The sequence below is a fragment of the Peromyscus maniculatus genome, chromosome 10, assembly GCF_049852395.1.
Source record: "Peromyscus maniculatus bairdii isolate BWxNUB_F1_BW_parent chromosome 10, HU_Pman_BW_mat_3.1, whole genome shotgun sequence".
In the NCBI taxonomy this organism is placed as follows: Eukaryota; Metazoa; Chordata; class Mammalia; order Rodentia; family Cricetidae; genus Peromyscus; species Peromyscus maniculatus.
Window position 1 is genome coordinate 31,706,576 of NC_134861.1, and position 21,068 is coordinate 31,727,643.

Genomic DNA, 21,068 nt, shown 5'->3' on the forward strand with positions numbered 1-21,068 from the left:
CCTCTCGCAAAAGTAGCACAGGGGCTGGTTTAGATCGGGGAGGGACAGGAGGTCCCAAGGTAGAGCGGAACAAGTAGTGGGAGGACTAGGGGCTGCGGGTGAGCTGGAAGTGGGTGCCAGGGAGGGTTGACCTGGTGGATGACCTGTTTCTGAGGACAGAGAAAGGGAAACTGAGGGGACTGGAGGAGAGGAAGCTGTGGACTTTGGCTTTGGTTTATAGAGTGGAGGCTCATTAGCTGGATCAAAAGAAATTGTTTCATCCTGCTCTGACTTCATACCTAGCAATAGCTGGGTGGGGGAACAGGAGGCACAGAGAGAAGGCTTGGAGTGAAGGTAAGAGAAGGCTTTTACATATAGGGTCTCTTTCCATTTCCCCGATCGCTCACAATAGTTGTATGGGTCCTGTATAATATTGGGATCTAGTGTGCCGTTATGTGGCCATTCAGATTGATTATCTAAAGGATAATGAGGCCAAACTTCATTGCATAGACGAACAAGTTTAGGGCCTTTCAAATCAGGAGCCAGGTGTAAAGGCTTGAGATTTTCTAGGAGGCATCCCAAGGGGGTATGAGAGGGTATGGAGTGCAGGGTTCCCATGGATGAGAGGGGAGGAAATCAGTCACTGCAGCCTGTAGGTGTCCCCTGGACTCAGGGAGGACCAAATAGGGACCAAGCTATTTAGAGGGTTGTCACCCAACCCAACGGGGGTCCAGCTTAGCCTGGCTAAGCCAACAGAGAGACTCAGGTGCCTGGTAGCAGGGCTTCGGTAGAAGTGAGCCAATGAGAGAAAACCAAGCTCTGGGGGAAAGGACTCATCCAAAGGAAATGGCTGAAAAAGGGAGACTTGTGTGGCTCCTTTTGTGGGAAGATGGAGAGTACAGGAAGGGATGCGTCTAACTGCCTGATTGCAGCTCTGAGGATGGGGGGTGTGGTCAGGTGAAGAGGGCCAGCCATAGCCTTAAAGACTGTGACTGAGGTACCTCCACTTCCAAGAGTACTAGAGGGGTGCTGGACACTCAACAGTCACTTCCTCAGACCCAGGGAAACGTTTACACCAACCGAGAGGGGAACTCACCTAATTGCCGCTGTTAGATGGAATGCTGAGCGATTAGTGAGCCAGAAGTTTGGGCAATTTAAATAAAAGATTAGCCCTTGGCTGGGTGTGAAATGATTTATCATTAAGATTTGGTGTAGATGTAACCAACCGTCTTATTAAATAAGAAACACAGAAACAATGTAAAAGAGAAAGCCGAGAGGTCAGAGCTCAGAGCTAAAATCTCACCCTTCCTCCTGCTGTCCCAGCTTCGCGAAAAGAGAGCTACTTCCTGTCGATTCGTTTTTTTTTATAGTATGTTGTTCTGCCTTCTCATTGGTTGTAAACCCAAACACATGACTGCCTCGTCACTGTCTGAATGTACAGCCCCCTAGGTCTTAAAGGCATATGTCTCCAATGCTGACTGTATCCCTGAACACACAGAGATCTTATGGGATTAAAGGCGTGTGCCACCACCGCCACACTCTTGCTATGGCTCTAATAGCTCTGACCCTGAACACACAGATATCTGTGGGATTAAAGGCATGTGCCACCACCGCCACACTCTTGCAATGGCTCTAATAGCTCTGACCCCCAGACAACTTTATTTATTAACATACAATCAAAATAATATTTCAGTACAATTAGATTACCACCACAATTTGGAGAGGTAGAGACATTAACCTGTTGTAAGAGGCCAGGATGAAAGTTAACCTTGGTAAGGAAGGTTGGTAACTAGAAGGCAGCACAGGAGTTTTTCTGAAGTACAGTTAACACTCTGTTTCTTGATCTGGGTACTAGTTCAACACCTGAACACAACCTGTGACAGTTTATTGAACAATGTTACACTTAGATTTTTCTCTCTTTCTGACTGTATCTTTGTCACAATAATGCTGAATAACAGTGGAACTTCAGTGATGACGGGCAGTAAATGTTTCTTTTGGCTCAAAAAGATGCTGATATACCCACTAATAGATAAGCCCAAAGGTGTACTTCTGCATCTTTAGTTGGAAGAGACACTGTAGGACAGGTTGGTCTGTGGTGTTCTGCACTGTCTCTTCTCTGTTCTTCATAATTTCCCACCTTCTAGCAGGTCCCAATACTCTGAGTAGAAACACACACAATGGCTAGGGCCTAGACTTGAAATTTTCATGTGTTATTTTCACTTTTTCTTGGCCAAACCTATTCCAAGTTCAAGAAAACACTATATTAGTCATTTTTCTATTGTTGTGAAAAAGCATTGTGAAGAAGGTAAATTATAGGAGAAAGTTTATTTGACCTTATAGTTCCAAAGGGATAAGAGTCTGTCACAGGAAGGATGCGTGGTAGCGAGCAGCAGGCATGGTCGCTTGAGCAGGATGTTGAGAGTTCATATTCTTTACTGTAAGCACAAAATAGAGGGGAGAACTGAGAATATACAAGATTTTGAAACCTCAAAGTCTACCCAGAGTGACAGTGATGTACTTCATCCAGTAAGGCCACATTTCCTAAACCTTCCCAAACAGTGCCACCAACTGGGGACCAAGTGGTGAAACATTGGAGCCTATGAGGACATCCTCATTTGAATAACTATAACAGGATATAGATTTCACTGCTTGATAGTAGAATGAGAATTCATACTGCAAGAAGGTATAGATAGCAGGACTAGAGATGTAGCTCGGTTGATAGAGTTCTTACCTAGTATGCATGAAGCCCCCAGCATTGCATAAAGTAGGTATGGTGAGGTAGAGGAGGGGAATCAGAAGTTCAGGGTCACCATCAGCTATATAGCAAGTTATGTGGCTGGGGCTACATGAATCCCTGTCTCAAAAACTAAACAAAACTTTAGATAGGGAAGAAAATGAATGCCTTCAGCTTTTTGACAAGTTTACCACCTTTTAGTTTTATAACATGTAAATAGACAAAACAACAGAACTAAAGTCGTATCTACTATTATGTATTATGTGTATTCAATATGTATATTCCTAAGTACTGTTCTTCCTACTGCCTTTGATAGCTTTTTGTTCATTTGTTTATTTTCTAGAGACAGGGTTTCTCTGTGTAGCTCTGGCTGTCCTGGAACTCATTCTGTAGACCAGGCTGACCTCGAACTCACAGAGATCCACCTGCCTCTGCCTCCCGAGTGCTGAGATTAAAGCCCTGCGCCCCCGCCGCCACCCCCCAGCTGAGAGCTTCTTAAATACTTACTTCCCCTTTAGAAAGTAGGAACACAGTAGCTGCTAGGCTTATGCTGCTTGTTTGTTGCTGCTGCTTTTAATTCAGATCTCTAGGCTCTTTCTAGATGGTTGAAACCTGATGCTGGGGCTCAGAAATCTACCCTAAAAGGAATAATAAGTTTTTAGAATAATTCCTTTGAGTTTTGTAAACTGTGGCTTAGCTAGGGTATATTTCCAGTTTCTGCTGACTTTTCACAAAAAGCCTAAAGTAACTGTTCATACCAATCATTGATTAAATTACTTTCTTCTATCAAGCTAACCCAAACTATTCGTAGACTTTTATGCTTATTTGAAAACATTGCTTGAAAAAAGGATAAGCTGTATTAAGTAACTACCATATTACAACCAGGTACTTTATTTACCTAAATCCTTGGGGTAATATTGGCAGGATAGAAGCCATCCTTATTGTATAGATTTGAGAATTAACTATCCTATTAAGCATTTACTTCTTAGCCACTAAAGTAGAAGGTAAACTATTTGAGTGTAACTTTTGAACAGATCTGAAGATAGAAAGCACTGATTTTGGAACTAGATATAAATACCAATATTTGTAAGACTTAATGTATACTTACTAACATGTAATTTAGCATAGTGTCTGTGTTCTGATCAAGTGAGTCTCCGTGAAATACTTAATACATCTTAGATGTTTCAGATGATTTGTGTAAAATGGAAATCTGTATTCAAAAATAAACGTTTGTGTCCAACAGTTGCTTAGCCAACTTAAAGGAAATTTAGAAGAAGAAAATCGCCACCTATTGGATCAGATCCAGACACTGATGCTACAGAACAGAACGCTGCTGGAGCAGAACATGGAGAGCAAGGACCTCTTTCATGTTGAACAAAGACAGTACATGTAGGTACCCAAGAGTTTTGAATTCTTAAGTATTATTCATGATGTTACTGCTCTACCTAGTGCAGAGAAAAATCCATGCCCATTTTACTTGATGTTATTTTATCATTGTTTTATTATGTATTTTTTTATTTAAAATTATCTTACTGCTTGAGTGCACAAGGCAAATTTATGGTGCTGTAGTGGACTGTAGAAAATTGGCATTTCCATTTGGGAGTGAGGACTCATTTAGTCTTACAGTAATGAGTCAGTGAGTGAATTTGGCATTCTATCACAATCAGACGGAATTTAGCATCCTTATCCTTTCCATTCTTCTCAAGATAATGACAAACAGCAACTTCTTTCTCATATAAGTGGTAGTGATCCTCAGGAAGATCAGGAAAATGCCTTTTAGACCTAAGGTTATCAAGATTCTGTTACCAATCACAAATATATTTGGACAATACCATGTGAGTCCCTCAGGATCACGCTGATTTGTGAGGGAGTCTGGCTTTTCTTTGGCAGTTTATAGATATGGTCCTTCACATCATCAGATACCAGTTTTCAGCCAGGTAAGGACCCTACCCCACAATAGGGCAGAACTGACAGGGACAGGTCCTTCCCAGGAATGAGCATGAAACCCATTTTGGCAATATTCTGTCAGCCAAGAAGTAACATTAAGGAGGATTATACTGTCTTAATAGGGATTTTTCAAGTTTCTTATATCCTAAGCATTCTGCTAAAACCAGAATACTAACAAGAAAACATGTGGGTCTGCCCTAAGAGAATTACGATAAAAAAAAAAGATACATGCTATATAGGAGACCATGGTAAATGAAGACCACATGAGAAAAGGAAGAAACAAAATGCTAAAGAGGCCCACAGAAATCCACAAAGATACCCCCACAAAAGACTGCTGGCAATGGTCAAGAGACAGCCAGAACTGACCTACTCTGGTGATGGGATGGCCAAACACCCTAATAGTTGTGCCAGAAACCCCATCCAAGGACTGAGGAATCTGGATGCAGACATCCACGGCTAGGCCCTGGGTGGAGCGCCGGGAGTCTAATTAGCGTGAAAGAGGAGGGTTTATATGAGCGAGAATTGTTGAAACCAAGGTTGGATAAAGCACAGGGACAAATAGCCAAACGAATGGAAACACATGAACTATGAACCAAAGGCTGAGGGGCCCCCAACTGGATAAGGCCCTCTGAATAGGTGAAACAGTCGATTGGCTTGATCTGTTTGGGAGGCGTCTAGGCAGTGGTACCAGATCCTGGGCTCATTGCATGAGTTAGCTGTTTGAAACCTGGGGCTTATGCAGGGAAGCTTGGCTCAATCTGGGAGGAGGGGACTGGACCTGCCTGGACTGGGTCTACCAGGTCAATCTCAGTCCTCGGGGGAGGCTTTGCCCTGGAGGAGGTGGAAATGGGGGGTGGGCTGGGGGGAAGGGGAGGGAGGCAGGAAGGGGGAGAAGAAGGGAATCTGGCTGTTATGTAGAACTGAATGGTATTGTAAAATAAAATAAAATTTAAAAAAATTGAACCATTAAAAAAAAAGATACATGCCTATAGTCTCAGCAGTTAACAGACTGGGGTGGAAAGCCTGCTTGACTTTACAAGTTCAAGAATAATGTGGACAATACAGAGGTCTCATATAAACCAGGCATTGTAGTCCTTGCCTTTCAGCAGCCCAACACTCTTGTGATAGTCAAAAAGATCAGAAGGTCCAGGTCATCCTTGGCATATAGGGAATCAAGGTCAGCCTGGGCTACATCAGACCCTATATCAAAATAAACAAACAAAAAAAAAACTCATCTAAAGTCAAACAAAAAGCAAGAAATGCAGTATGTATTGTGTATAAGTTAATAATTCTAAAATAAAAGATAAATCCTAAGGGCTACAAAAATGTAGCAAATACTAGATTACCTGTGTCTGGGAGATGCAAAATGAACTTCAAAAATGAGATGAGCTAAGCTGAGGCTCAAAGGTGCCAGGAAAGCACCGATGCAGAAACATGGAGATATGGTGAAAGTATATTATTATGATATATAACCCAAAAAGTATCTTTTTCTTTCTCCCGCCCCATCCTCATTGTGTGTTTTTAAGGCAGGGTATTGTGTAACCCCAGCTGACCTAGAACTCATTATGTACATCGGCCTGGCTTCAAACTGTGGGTAATCCTCCTCGAGTGCCAGGGATTATAGGCATGAATTGTCACACCCAGCTTAATATAGCCTTCATCTCCATGAGAATTTCTTCAGATGTTTAAGATAGAAATATTTTCCCTTATGTAGGTGCTTATTATATTTCCACAGTACTTTTTTTTTTTTTTTTTTTTTTTTTGGTTTTTCGAGACAGGGTTTCTCTGTGTAGCTTTGCGCCTTTCCTGGAGCTCACTTGGTAGCCCAGGCTGGCCTCGAACTCAGAGATCCGCCTGGCTCTGCCTCCCGAGTGCTGGGATTAAAGGCGTGCGCCACCACCGCCCGGCTTCCACAGTACTTTTTTGGTTATTATTGCTTTGGTATGTAATAGTCACTTATGTGTATATATTGTCTTTTCTACTGTCTTACAAGCAAAACAACTTAACTATTCATCTTTATATAAACTTCATGCCTTCCTCAAGTAAAGCATAATTAAATAATTGTTGTGTAAATAGTGTTTTTTGGCATTGAAAGCTTTTTAAAAGACCTTGTTATGTAATCTTTGATGTTTCTATATGTAATAAATACTCTTGTCTTTGGGTTTCTATTGCTGCAAAGAGTCACCATGACCAAGGCAACTCTTTTTTTTTTTAAGTTTCTTTATTTTATTTTTTATTTTATGTGTATTGATGTTTTGCCTGCATGTATGTCTGTGTGAAGGTTCAGATCTTGGAGTTGCAAACAGTTGTGAGCTGCCATGTGGGTGCTGGGAATTGAACTCAGGACTTCTGGAAGAGCAGTCTTAACCACTGGGCCATCTTTCTAGCCCCCACAAGGCAGCTCTTATAAAGGAACATTTAATTGGGGCTAGCTTACAGTTCAGAGGTTTAGTCCATTATTATCATGGTGGGTGGCGTACAGGCAGACATGGTGTTGGAGAAAGAGCTGAGAGTTCTACATCTTGATCTCAAGCAGCAGGAATTGAACTGTCACACTGGGTGTGGCTTGAGCATATATGAGACCTCCCGCCTCCATAGTAACACACTTCTTCCAACAAGACCACACCTACTCCAGCTGGACCACACCTCTTAATAGTGCCACTCCCGATGGACCAAGTATTCAAACACATAAATCTATGGACACCATACTTATTTAAACCATCACAACTACCAAAAACATGAAATGAAAATAGGATGTGAAGAATAGAATATATACTCATCCATTGGGGGAGGAGTGTCAGAACTAAATCTTTAAAAGTAAGTTAAGCATGAGTAATTCAGCCTAAAAGGACAGAATCTATTTACATGAAGATGTAGTTTCAAGATTATTTATTATATCAATAATTGTTAGAAAAATACATATCTAATAAAAGTTTTTAATTTATGTTTAGTAAGGCATACTTCATTATAAAGAATGTTTGATAGACTAAAAAGTTAGGAAACCAATGCTTGTATAGTATCAAATAACAGTACAAAGATGTTGAGACAATTATATGATGAGATTATACTATAAAAGGTTTCAGATAATTCTTGTTGTAGAATTGAAACTTATAAGTCCTACATCCCTTTATTTAAGTACATTTAAAGAAAAGGAGAAATACAAAAGAAACTCATAGTTACTACTTTAGGTCTCAGATACCAATAATGGTTTCTGTGTTTGCTTATGTTCTGGAAAAAAATAAGGTCATAGTCATTGTATAAGATATTATGAAATATATATTCTGAAATATAATTTCCATTTTTATAGTGATAAGTTAAATGAATTGAGACGACAAAAAGAGAAATTAGAAGAGAAAATTATGGATCAATACAAATTTTATGACCCATCTCCTCCTAGAAGGTACCACTAATCAAATTTTATGGATCTTGTTTTGAAGAAAACTATATTTGTAGTATTGTTGAGGCTTATCATTTTATGAGGATTATTGTTGAGCTTTAGACTAAGAATTCTTTTAATTCTATTAGGAGAGGCAACTGGATTACTCTAAAAATGAGAAAATTGATAAAATCCAAGAAAGATATTAATCGGGAACGTCAGAAGTCTCTAACATTAACGCCTACCCGCTCAGACTCCAGTGAAGGATTTCTTCAGCTGCCTCATCAAGACAGTCAAGACAGCTCTTCAGTAGGGTCAAACTCTTTAGAAGATGGCCAAACCCTGGGGACCAAGAAGAGCAGCAGTGAGTGCTAAGTGATTTAAACAGAGTATTGATTTAGAATCCTGTCTAAAGATTTCTCTTTTAAAAAACAACTTCCAACAATCTTTTAGTCTGATGAATGTTGTTTCATTTTAACCTTATGTTTCTAAAATTAATTGCAGACTACAATAGTGTACAACTACCTGGTTTTCTGACATGTACATAGAGATAACCATCATTATGCTAGTAAGATAAAATATTATGAAAAGAACATTGAAATAACAGCTTGGCTATGTCTGCTCTTAAAATAGTCTTCACAGACTAATTATACAGATAAGAAATAAGAATGAGATTTCATTTCATTAGTATTTATAACTTACTCAAAATAAGGCATTTTATAATATGGATTTTGCTCATAAGCTTTGGTAGTATGAAATTGAAACAGAGTTATCATATTGAGAAAGTTAAGAAAAATAAATACTAATTTGAAGAGGAATTACAGAATTATTTAAAGATAACTGGTTTCAAAAAATTGAGAAATACTTGTTAAAGTTTTGGTTAAAATGAAATAAAGATGGGGAAATATAAATGTATAAATTTAAAATTTAGTTTTTATTAGACTTACAAGTCCCACATAATATGCCTGATAAAATTTATAGACTTTTTAGTTTACTACTACTACTGTGTGTTTTAGCAAAATAGCAAGACCAAAGAAAAATCCTAAAAAGTATATAATTTAAGAAAAAGAGAAAAGAATTCAAAACTAAGTTCTTTGAAGATGTCTACACAGTTGACTATCTGTGTTCTCATAAAATAACTGGAAAAGCATATACTTTGATCACATCATTACCAGTGTCAATAAGTTCATACATGTAGCAGGTGAGGTGATGCATACTTATAATCTGAATGCTGGGGAGTGGAAGCAAGAGGGTTGGAATTCAGAATCTTCTTCTGGTTTATAGCAAGTTCAAGGCCAGCCTGGCTACATAAAACCCTCTTTCTAACAAACCACACTATTCTTTTGAAATAAAAAGTAAGCAAGCAGTGGTGGTGCACACCTTTAATCCTGGCACTCCGGAGGAAGAGCCAGGTGGATCTCTGTGAGTTCGAGGCCAGCCTGGACTACAGCGCGAGATCCAGGACAGGCACCAAAACCCTGTCTCGAGAAAAAAAAAAAAGTAAGCAAAGGCAGCTGCTGCTTCGCTCAGAGGTAGGCTATCCATGTGGATGGCTCTCAAAATACTCAAATAATGGTACAATGTTATGGCCTTATGTATTGTCTCCAAAAGGAGATGATGGTATTTAGGACTGTAGCACATATTTCACAATTCAGTTTCAGCAGCCTAGATAGTCAGTCAGTGCTAACAACAGAAAGTACAGATGCACACATAATATACATCTCATAATCTCTAAAAAGCAATATAATTCTATAACACCACATAAGATGATTATTATCTGGGATCCTTTGCCATCTAACCTTGTCCACCTATTAATTGATAAATACAAGTATGGAGAAATCATTAAGTTTTCCTTTAGAGGTAGCTAATAAGCCAGTTTTATCTGATGCCTTTAGACACAAAAGTATCTGACATCCTATTAAGAAAATGTAATGTATGTCCTTAACTAAGTTAGAAGAATATAATTTAGACATGAGAATACACACATACACACACAAAGGTCCCCCTTTTTTTTAATGTCATTCTGTCTGTCTGAAGTTTAAGTAATTCTTTCATACTACCTCCTGGAACATTCAGGATAAAAATCAGAAGGAAACAATATTCTCCTTTTCTACAGTTGTTCAACTTTAGATTTTGTTTTCAGTAAACATAAATGTACCTTTAATATAAGTATGCTTTGGGAAAAGAACATGTTTCAAACATAATTGCCATGAGAAGAATCACATCCCTGGCAAATTTTAAATTTTTTTTATCCTGCCCATTTTGGAAGAATGTCTGTCTGTCATGTCAGTAAAGCAGTCTTCGAAAAACAGCTGAAAACAGAAAAAGGAAAAAAAAGAAAAGTATCTACACATGACATGTGCATGCTGCAACCATTCAGCTTTGTTTTAGCTAAGTGTCCATTTTTACATTGCTTTTGGTTCATTCCTTTTTGATCATTGAGACTAGCTATGTTTACCCAGCATGAAAGAATATATGTCAAATTAAAAGGCTTAAATGAATCATGACTCTCCTCACAGCAGTCAGACAAATTAAGAAGCTATTCTAGCTTGCACATCTTTCAATGAATATTTGCCAATTTATCAGAAAAATAGCTTTGAATATTTACAATGCTGATGACAACCTTCTGAGAAAGAACATAGTTATTAAGGTTATGTATAATATATTTTCATAAACATATAATTCTTTTTATATTAAGCCATACTAAGATATAGTTTAGTGTTTGTTCTAATGATTCCTATACTTGAGCAGTAGTCCTTTAATTCACAAAATTGTTTTTGTGGAGTGCTTCTCTTCATTTTTTTTTGCATAAATCTACCCTACAGGCCCTCCAAAATACATTTTAAATTTGTATTTATTATTATGTTAATTTTATGTACATGAATGGTTTTCCTGCCTTTATGTCTGGTTCCACATGCATGCCTGGTGCCTTCAGAAGCCAGAAGAGGGCATTGGATCTCCTGGAACTAGAATTACAGACAATTGTGAGCTGCCATATGGGTGCTTGGAATTGAACTTGTGTCCACTGGAAGAGCAGCCAGTGTTCCTAACTACTGAGCCATCTCTCTAGCCCCCAAATGTCTTTAAAAATTTCCCTCCCATTTTGCTTATCTTGGGGTTCCTTTTTTATTATCTTTTTCAAAACTTAGTGCTAGCACTTATTGCTAATGTCAAACTATTCTTTTTTTCCTTTTTCTCTCAACCAACTTTTTGTAAAATGAGCCTAATATACCTGCTCTTTCATCTGCAGGAAGACTTGTTGAAAGAATGTGTATCTTCACAGTGCTGCTAAACAATGCACTGGATTCCAGTGTAAATAATTGTTTCCTTTATTAAACTTTAGGAGACTAACAAAAAAATTAAGGCTTTTTTTTTAAAGTTTATTTTTCTTTAAATATCTAACCACCCTATGGTTGATATATGTGTGTATTATCTGCATCTGTATATAGACATAGATATACACATACATATAACTAAAATTTTCTAGTGGGATATGAGTTTTCCTAATTTTTTTTAAGAAAGCCTTTAAACTTAAAAATTTTAAAGAAAATAAATGCTTGTAAACCTTGTATTTTTCATCCTTTATAATATAAGCCACCAATAGCCAAATTTTAAAAGTTTACTTTTACAATTTAACTAGGAAATTTGGTTTCTCCCTAAGTAATTCTAATCAGTTCCTGTTTTTATATGACTGTAGCCAGTGCTTTCAAAGTACATGTTCCTCATGGTTGTCTTCAGTGCTTTCTAAGCATTTACAGTATCAGAGTGCATGCTTCCTGTTTCACTGTCCTCAGCAACGTGAGGGTATTAGCTGTAATGTAGCGTACATAGCGAGACCAACATTCAATTCATTCCTGTCCTTAATTTCAACATTTAACTCCCATCTGTTCTTCTCCCTTTTTTCTTTCATTTCCCTGTTTCTGTTTTTCCTCATGCTCTGACATTAAAGTGGTTGCACTGAAAAGACTGCCCTTTTTGAGGAACAGACCGAAGGATAAAGACAAAATGAAGGCCTGCTACCGTCGTTCCATGTGTAAGACTTTATGACAGTTCAGCTTCTTTCAAATGACCACACTGGCTTCCATCACTAATTTTTCACTAACCTTTCTCTGGACTGTACTAATTTCTTATTTTGTAAAGTGCAGTCTTACTTTAATATGAGGAGCTGGAAGAATATTTTTTAAAAAGGCATTGAATTTGCATTATATGTATACTCATACATATATATGCATATGTTTAGTAATACATGTAATATACTTGTAAATGTCCAGTGCTTTCTTAAAACTGGCAAAAACAAACAAACTTAATTTTATATGCCATACAGAGTTTTCCCCAAAGAAGTTTAAGTAAAAATATAACAAACCCTTTAGCATTAGGAATTCATTTCCTTAATGAACCTAATTAAATGAATAAATGAATGAATAAAGTGGCCTATAATCCTTGAAAATGTTTGTCATTCTTTATGTAATAATCTCGGCTTTCTCTCTTTAAGTGAAACGGGTAATGACATAATCATATTAAATGTCTGTTACTTTGAGTATCTCTTTCAGGTTTTTATTCATTGGTAAATTTACTTGATTTATAAAGATGAAGAATTTATTCATTAACCTGCTCTGACCAAGGACTCTTTTTCATTTTCAATAATGACACTGTGTAAAATTGCTCTCCATCTTATTTCATTCCATTTTTATCACCACAAAACTGCATTGTGAAGGCTTCTGATTCTGTTTTACATCACAGCACAAAAGCATGGCAATTGTACATAGTAAAATTCCTTTCTGTCTTCTAAGGGTGGTGGGGTGGTAGAGTGCTGGACTTTGTCAGCCTTTGGCCTCACTTCATTCAGCTGAGTGCATGTCGTTACTCCAGTGGCCTTGAGTTACAGCTGGGGCCATTTGCATTACTTCATAGACAGACCAGATCATGTATAACACAAAGTAGAAATAAGAGCCAATCCATTCACCATGCTGATTCATTTGCTCTCATTTGCATCCCAGCCATGAATGACCTGGTGCAGTCCATGGTCCTAGCAGGAGGACAGTGGACAGGTAGTACTGAAAATTTGGAGGTCCCTGATGATATCCCAACGGGTAACAGGAGAAAAGAATTGGGAGCTATGGCCTTCTCCACCACAGCCATCAACTTTTCAACTGCCAGCTCTTCTGCCGCCTTCAGATCCAAGCAGTTGGTTAATAATAAAGGTATAGGCCGTCTGCTGTTTGCACTGTGTGTATAACTGTTGGCAACAGAAAATTTAATTTTACTTCCCTATGTACTTTTTTTTCTTCAGACAACCTGAAATAATTATCAAACTGTGATCTAGATTTGATTTGGGGAAAATTTCAAGTATGTCAAACTTTTAAGATAGTATGTAAATAATCAAAATCTTTGGTAGGCCTCCTCTCGTAACTAGCTAATGAACTTACATGAAGAGAAGAAAAACAGATACAGAGTGGAAAAGAGGAGGGGTGGTATGTTTCTTTCTTAAAGCCCCAAAGCACTACACCTTAAGAAAGCTACATAAAACCACCCAGGTTTTTGCTTTGCTTTGCAGGGTCATGGGGGAGACTGTTTCATTGCTTCTAGTGTTTTCTTAACAAGTCAATTCTCATCAGAGCTACTCTTTTCTTCTAGTTCCAGTTTCTGCCTGAGTCTATGAATACATTAAATCAAGATGTACTGTGTGTGACTGAAAAATAATATCCACATTCTGTAGAAGTATTATAGTGAAATTGTTTTAGTACAAAATATATTTATATCCATTTTGCTATTTCATGTAGATACTACATCCTTTGAAGACGTAAGTCCACAGGGTATTAGTGATGATTCTAGTACGGGATCAAGAGTTCATGGTAAGCGATGAACTTAACTTAGATGGCATACATTACATACTGAATGGGAATGTTGAGATTCTTGCATTGAGTCAGTGAATGTAGCATTACTTCTTCCATTTCTTCTAATCTAATACTGCATTTGTCCCTTTTAAGATTTTTGTTTCATGTGAGTATTCAGAGGTAATTTTGTTATCATTCTCATATAAGGTTAATTATAAGAGTTGTATTTCACTATTAGGATTTAAATACTTATATTGATAAAGAATGCATACTAAAGGCCAAACTTTCTACAGTGTAGAGTATTTTAGATTTTTAAATTCCTATTTGGAAAATCCTGTTTTATCAAGTGAAATTATTACTAGTAACAAATAGATAACATGCTAAAAGGATCTTCATTATTAAGCAGGTTTTAAAGAAATAACATGGAGCAATATGTATTGTATAAATAAGAATATAAGATACATGAGGCTAGAGAGATAGCTCAGCAGTTCATACTGCTCTTGCAGAGGACCCATTAGGTCCCCAACATCCACAGTGAGCAGTCCATAACTGCCTAAAACTCTAAATTCAGAGGCATTGACACCCTCTTCTGGCCACTACAGTCACTGTGTTCACATACATAAACGCATGCATATATACATAACTTTTTAAAAGAAGAATATAGAGTATTAGAGCCAGTAAAATGGCTCAGCAGTTAAAGGCACTTGCCATGTAAGCCCAGCTCCCTGAGCTCAACCCACAGAATCCAGGTAATGGTAGATGGAAAGGAAACTCCAAAGTTGTCCTCTGACCTCCCCCATGTGCCATGGAACAGACATTCATGTACATGAGAATAATTATTAAATAAAAATTGTTTAATACATAGGATGTTGGGGGCTAGAAAGATGGCTCAACAGTTAAGTTAATTTGCTGCTCTTGCAAAGGAACTGGATTCAGTTCTCAGCACCCACATGTTGGCCCACAACCATCTGCAACACCAGTTCCAGGGAATCTGATGCCCATTTCTGACTTTTGAGGGCATCAGGCACAAATATGGTATGTGTAAACACTCATACACATAAAATTAAAACTTTAAAAAAACTAGTGTGTGTGTGCATGCATGTGTCTGTGTGTGATGTTAACAGTGTAGATGGTCACATTCCTCCACTTGATGGCATCTCGGAATCAAAGAGGTCCCTAACCTATTCTGTTGTAAGTTACCTAATCTGTACCATTTGGTAAAGATAAGGGGAACATGGAATTTTATTAACTCGAAAAGGTTGTGGTATCCATCTCTAGAAATCACTCTTTCCTCCTTTCTTTCTCCCTTCCTCTCAGTCTTTTAATTTCAGCTGTTTTTCCAGACGTGCTGCGTTTCAAAGTATCTTAGTGAACTATCTAAATGTCTTTACTTTGAAATCTGTATGATTCACCATTCTGTGAGCATGCCCAGGCTGAGACGTATGCATGATTGTGTCCTCAAAGCATTCTGTGACCAGAATGTAAGATTCAGTGCTCTCAGATGGAAGTTTCATTATGTTGTCTCCTGATTTTCTCATTTAGCGTCAAGACCAGCCAGCCTTGATAGTGGCAGAACGTCCACTAGCAATAGCAATAATAATGCTTCACTCCATGAAGTCAAAGGTATGCCGTAGGTAAATTTATTCATGGGCTCCCTCTGGTTTACAGGATTGTTTACAAGTAGGAGGAGGATAGAGAGTGCAGCTCAGTGGTAGAACACCTTGTGCTTAGCATGCACAAGGCCCTGCCTGAGTTTAGCTCCAGAAACAGAGAGGAAAAAGTTGGAAATGGGATGAAGTTTCTGATGAAAAGTGCAAAATCCAAATTATCTATGTTTGAAACATAGTTCTCTGGAATGCTTGCACTTTTACATTGTGATACAGATGTATTTCAATGTATACAAATGTAAAATCAGGAGCATTTATTTTGGTTTCAGTTCTTCATTTCACAGATAAAATAGTCTTCACTGTAATCTTTATGTTTTAGAATTATCCACAGGCCCTTCTTTTAAGTGACATTTTGTGCTTGACATCTAAATGGTTGTCCTTAAGTTTCTTCATGATGCATGTACATTAAAATTGCATTACTTGTATTTTAGAAATACTGTTAGCTTACTTTGTCAACAAAGTACATTCCTCTTTTTTTTCCTTTGTGTATATATATGTCACATAAGTATATGGATGCACATATGGCTCATATAAAGAATTATTTCTTTTGTGTTTTAATGTGTATTCCAAGGTGAGATTTTTAAGTAACAGCTGGAAATCTTGACTAGTACATTTTTCGTTAAAGTGTATTATTGCCTTTACAGACTGTGCTTGTTAAACACTATCATAGCTATTCTCTGTACTCTAGACTTGTACAGCTATAATAATGAATGCATTTGTTCTATTGCTTTTGGATTATAACATTAATTGTCTTAGTCATTTTTATAATTAATTTTATGACTTTCATTACAATGATCAGAAATATGATTTTGAGGGAAATTAATTTCTCTTTTTATAAATCATAGTGATAATAATATAGTCTGAAACCATAAAAAATTCCTTCTGAAAATATAAGAAAATCTTAGTTTTGAGAAATAATACAACTTTAGAAAATTCTTCCATGACGGCCTTACTCTTTATGATGGGATAATTTTCTGTCTTGATGTACTGTACAGTTGATTACTGATAATCAGTCCTATGGTGAACATTCTTAGGAACTTTATTCTAGAACTAGAGTCCATTCTATATCATTCACTCTCAAGGAAATCTTTGAAGGGTATGTGGTAGTAGTAACCAGCAGTGGACATCAGAACCAGATAATGGAGATTGAAGAAAGATAAACCATGCATGGTGACATGCCTGTATTCTCAGCATTTAGGATGGGGAAACAGGAGAATTTGCAAGTTCTAGGACAGCCTGGCCTACATACCACATTCCAGTGAAATACTTTCTCAATACCTTTGTTTCATTTTTTATGGAACTTGTCTAACTATTTCATGGTTTGTTTGTTGTTGTTGTTTACTTTCTTTTTTATTTATTTATTTATTTATTTATTTATTTATTTATTTATTTATTTATTTTGGTTTTTCAGTCCCACTTCAGGATCCCCACAAAGGATGTCTTCTGTCTTGTTTTTAATTGTTGTTGTTGTTTTGAGACAGGGTTTCTCTGTGTAGCTTTGTGCCTTTCCTGGAACTCACTCTGTAGACCAGGCTGGCCTCGAACTCAGAGATCCGCCTGCCTCTGCCTCCCGAGTGCTGGGATTAAAGGTGTGTGCCACCACCGCCAGGCTTAAATTTTTTTAATTGTAGAGCTTTGCATTTAGCTTTTCATTTTCAATCAAATCTTTGATTGAATTGAAACTTCATAAAAGAATTAAAATAATTTTTTGCATTTAAATGTGTGGGGCTTTAACATTCTGAAATAATATTTTTCTTTTTTCTTTCTTTTTTTTTTTTTTTTTTTTCCAAGACAGGGTTTCTTTGTGTAGCTTTGGAGCCTGGAACTCACTTTGTAGAACAGGCTGGCCTCAAACTCACAGAGATCTGCCTGCCTCTGCCTCCTGAGTGCTGGGATTGAAGGCTTTTGCCACCAACACCAGCTAATATTTTCTTTTTTTAAACTGTGAGTTATTTTACAGTTATTTGAACCTAAATTGTTAATTTTTATTACTTTATTCACTCATTTAGTCTTCAGTATATTGAATGATTGTTTAATGTGAAACTCCCTTGAAGTGTGACTTTGGTGGTAAAAGTATATTTTTGCCCTTATAGAACTTGGAATATTTGTCAGTTTAATAAATCCAGAAAAGCAGCTGTGGTATCCAGTTCTTAGATTGAGAAGCAAGTTACATAGCTTACCTAAGCATGTCTAAATGAAGTTTAAAGTCAATGTGGCTACTAATAGAATTGGAACTCTGCTAACATTTTACGTAGTATTATCTCATTTCTATTATTGAAGTCTCAACACCCCATTTACTCCAAAAGCAGGTGCAGTTAATAACCAAAGCAGGCCACAAAGCCACAGCAGTGGAGAATTTAGTCTGCTTCATGATCATGAGACTTGGTCCAGCAGTGGTAGCAGTCCAATCCAGTATTTGAAAAGACAGACCAGGTCAAGTCCTATGCTCCAACACAAAATGTCTGAAACAGTAGAAAGTCGAGCACATCACAAGATTAAAGCTGGCTCCCCGGGAAGTGAAGTTGTTACCTTACAACAGTTTTTGGAAGAAAGCAACAAGCTTACCTCAATACAGGTTAGTTCAATATATGGTGAACTTGATTTAGATGAGTAGCACTAGTTAAAAGCCTTGTGAATGAGCCTTAGAATTTTCTTTTTTAATTATGGAACACTAAGATAACAGCAACTCTAAAGTGTATAGTTCACTTTATCAGGAGACTCTAAACATGGCTCTCTTTAGTAATCTATATTGTTTTTCCTTTCAACAGTTGAAGTCCTCAAGTCAAGAAAATCTTTTAGATGAAGTCATGAAAAGTTTGTCTGTCTCTTCCGACTTTCTGGGAAAAGACAAGCCAGTTAGCTGTGCCCTGGCCAGGTCAGTAAGTGGAAAAACTCCAGGGGACTTCTATGATAGACGGACAACTAAACCTGAATTTTTGAGACCCGGTCCTCGAAAGACTGAAGATGCCTACTCCATTAGTTCTGCAGGGAAACCTACACCAAGCACTCAAGGAAAGATAAAACTAGTAAAAGAAACCTCTGTGTCAAGACAATCAAAAGATAGCAATCCTTATGCCACTTTACCTCGTGCAAGCAGTGTGATCTCTACTGCTGAAGGGACAACACGAAGGACCAGCATCCATGATCTTTTGACCAAGGACAGTAGACTGCCTGTGTCAGTTGATTCAGCACCGCCAGCTGCTGACAGCAGCATCGCTGCAGCCTCTAGTGAGTACCGTTTACAGCAGTGGTCTTCGGATGTGCCGAATCAGGCTGGAGGGCAGCAGGCCCCAGATGATTTAGCTGCAGACACAGCTGAGTCTCTCTATACCCAGGCTAGAAAATCAAAACCAGGAAGGCCACATTTTCTAAACCAAACTTTTGCCACCATTAAAATGTCTAATGATGCATTTGGAATATCGGCTAACAATAGCCGTAGGTCATTTACTGTGGTTCATTCATCTCATCCATTTCTATCCCTGAACACAGAATTGGTTAGTAACATAAGTGGGTTACCTTCCAAGTCACTCACTAGAGTAACTGAGCAGGCCTCCTCCTCTTGGGGTAAGGCTGCACAGAAACAGTTTTGTGATAGTCAGAACCCTAGTCACAGTAGCCCACAGTCCTCTGTAGATGGCAACAACCTTACTATTCCTGCATGCCTCTACCCTGAGGACACCGAAGTTGCGTTATCAGTTTCAGAGGATAGTCAAACTGTTTGGTATGAATATGGTTGTGTTTGATCAAAACTGCATAATATGGTGATGTTATTTGCTAGGTTTATATTTTTAAGATTGTTACATAGAGTTCAGCTGTATAAGAAGGCATGTATATAAACATGAATGTGTAACCACACCAAAGTCTGCATGAAATAGTAATTACATTGTACATTTTTGCATGCCTTTAAAAATCCAACCATACGTGTTTTTCTTTCACATCTTTTGTCACTTGATAAAGATGATAAAGATACTCTGATATCATGAAGCATGTTAAAATAGTTGCATGTTCTGTTACCAAGAAAGCGTATCCAAGTCATTGTTTGGCTGCTTCTAGAAAGAGTGTTCAGTTGCTCTTCCTGCCTCCTCTCTCTCTTATTTCCTGAACATGCTCTTCATGTTGCATATGTACAGTATTAATAATGGAAATGTTTTTGAAAATGTCATTTTCTTTTATCACTTAATCATGTTATCTGTCCTGTTCTCTTTTCAAAGAAATAATTAATAATTCAATTTAATTTGAACTAATGCTCATATTTATAAAACATTGTTGAAATTTAAAATAATTTTTATTCATAAATGTGTTATTCCTAAGATTTTTCATCAAACTTAAACGTGGTTTACACACTGACTAGGAGCATTTATGTTATAATTCTCTTCTTGGTGCTGTTCTTTTTCTGATAAACACAATAGCTCAAGACAACTATTTTTTTGGAATCTTTTAACAAAATTTTTCCCAGTTTTTTTACATATGAGTCAAAGAGAAATAAATCAAGTTACTCATTATCTTGGGATTTGTATTTTTATGTCTATTCAGAAAGATAGCAACTTTTTTAAATAATGAGAAATTTAACTTGTCATTAATTTATTACAAAATTGAATATGTATATCTTTAATGCAGACTCTTTTAAAGTTAATATATTGTGCTAGAGTATAAAATTAGGACTTGTGAGCATAAAAATAAAAAAGTATGTAGTCTTCATTCTAAAATTCGTTATACTAAACACATAGTCTGGGGCTGAAGGAATGACTCCGCAGTTGAGAGGACCTGGGTTCAATTCTCAGCACCCACATGGCAGCTCACAACTGTCTATAACTCCAGTTCCAGGAGACTTGGCACCCTCATACAGACAGACATAAATGCAGGCAAAACACCAATGCACACAAAATAAAAATAAAAAATAAATTTAAAAAAAGTTTTTAAAAAGCATAGTCTTGCCTGGTGTAGTAGTGCATGCCTTCAATCCCAGCTCTGGGAGGCAGAGGTGGTGATCTCTGAGTTCCAAGCCAGCCATGGACCTTGTCTCAAAAACAGAAAAACAGTGGTCTGTAGCTCTCCATCCCCCAAACAAAAACCACACAAGATGAAGATATTATCTACAAACATGGAGTCCAATGTCATATGGTTTTATCTTTCTGTGTTCATATTACTCTAAAGCAAATCTAAAGCAAATTTAAAAATCTACAATCCTGATTGACTTACTTCTGCATGATACTTAGCTGTCTTGGGAATGTTTTTGCAATTTTGATTCAGTTTAATGTTACTGATAATAACTCAGCCTAGGTAGGCGCCATAGGCAACTTTATGAGTGAAGAGCAGGGTATTGTTGCATACTCACTGCATTAAGCTGTTATTGTTAATACTGGATGGAAGGGAAAAATCTTGAAAGAGTCTTTGCTTAATTAAATTTGTATCTTTCGTAAAAGGTTCTCCTCTTGTGCATACACAGGGTCACTTTATGGGTAGACCCCTTCTGTGTATATTGCTGCCTCTGCTTTTCTTTCCTCACAGCTATTAAAAATAGTTCTGGTACA

General features: G+C 37.4%; 1 protein-coding gene and 1 pseudogene across 10 annotated transcripts in view; one reads left to right on the forward strand and one right to left on the reverse strand.

Moving 5' to 3' along the window:
- Window positions 1–21,068, forward strand: part of Ccdc88a (coiled-coil and HOOK domain protein 88A) — a 157,683-nt gene that overhangs the window by 134,618 nt on the left and 1,997 nt on the right. For 2 of the 10 annotated variants that reach the window (XM_006993183.4, XM_015986687.3), the window contains exons 23-31: window positions 3,957–4,102; window positions 7,968–8,060; window positions 8,186–8,400; window positions 11,986–12,069; window positions 13,034–13,237; window positions 13,817–13,888; window positions 15,413–15,493; window positions 17,844–18,112; window positions 18,306–18,765. In XM_006993183.4, the coding sequence (XP_006993245.1) occupies window positions 3,957–4,102; window positions 7,968–8,060; window positions 8,186–8,400; window positions 11,986–12,069; window positions 13,034–13,237; window positions 13,817–13,888; window positions 15,413–15,493; window positions 17,844–18,112; window positions 18,306–18,765 (1,624 nt within the window). Of the gene's footprint in view, window positions 1–3,956; window positions 4,103–7,967; window positions 8,061–8,185; window positions 8,401–11,985; window positions 12,070–13,033; window positions 13,238–13,816; window positions 13,889–15,412; window positions 15,494–17,843; window positions 18,113–18,305; window positions 19,391–21,068 lie in introns of those variants that run through there. The other 8 variants (XM_015986688.3, XM_076546145.1, XR_001576129.3 and 5 more) reach the window with 7 other exon arrangements.
- On the reverse strand, window positions 4,133–4,723 carry LOC102902759 (small ribosomal subunit protein uS15 pseudogene; annotated as a pseudogene).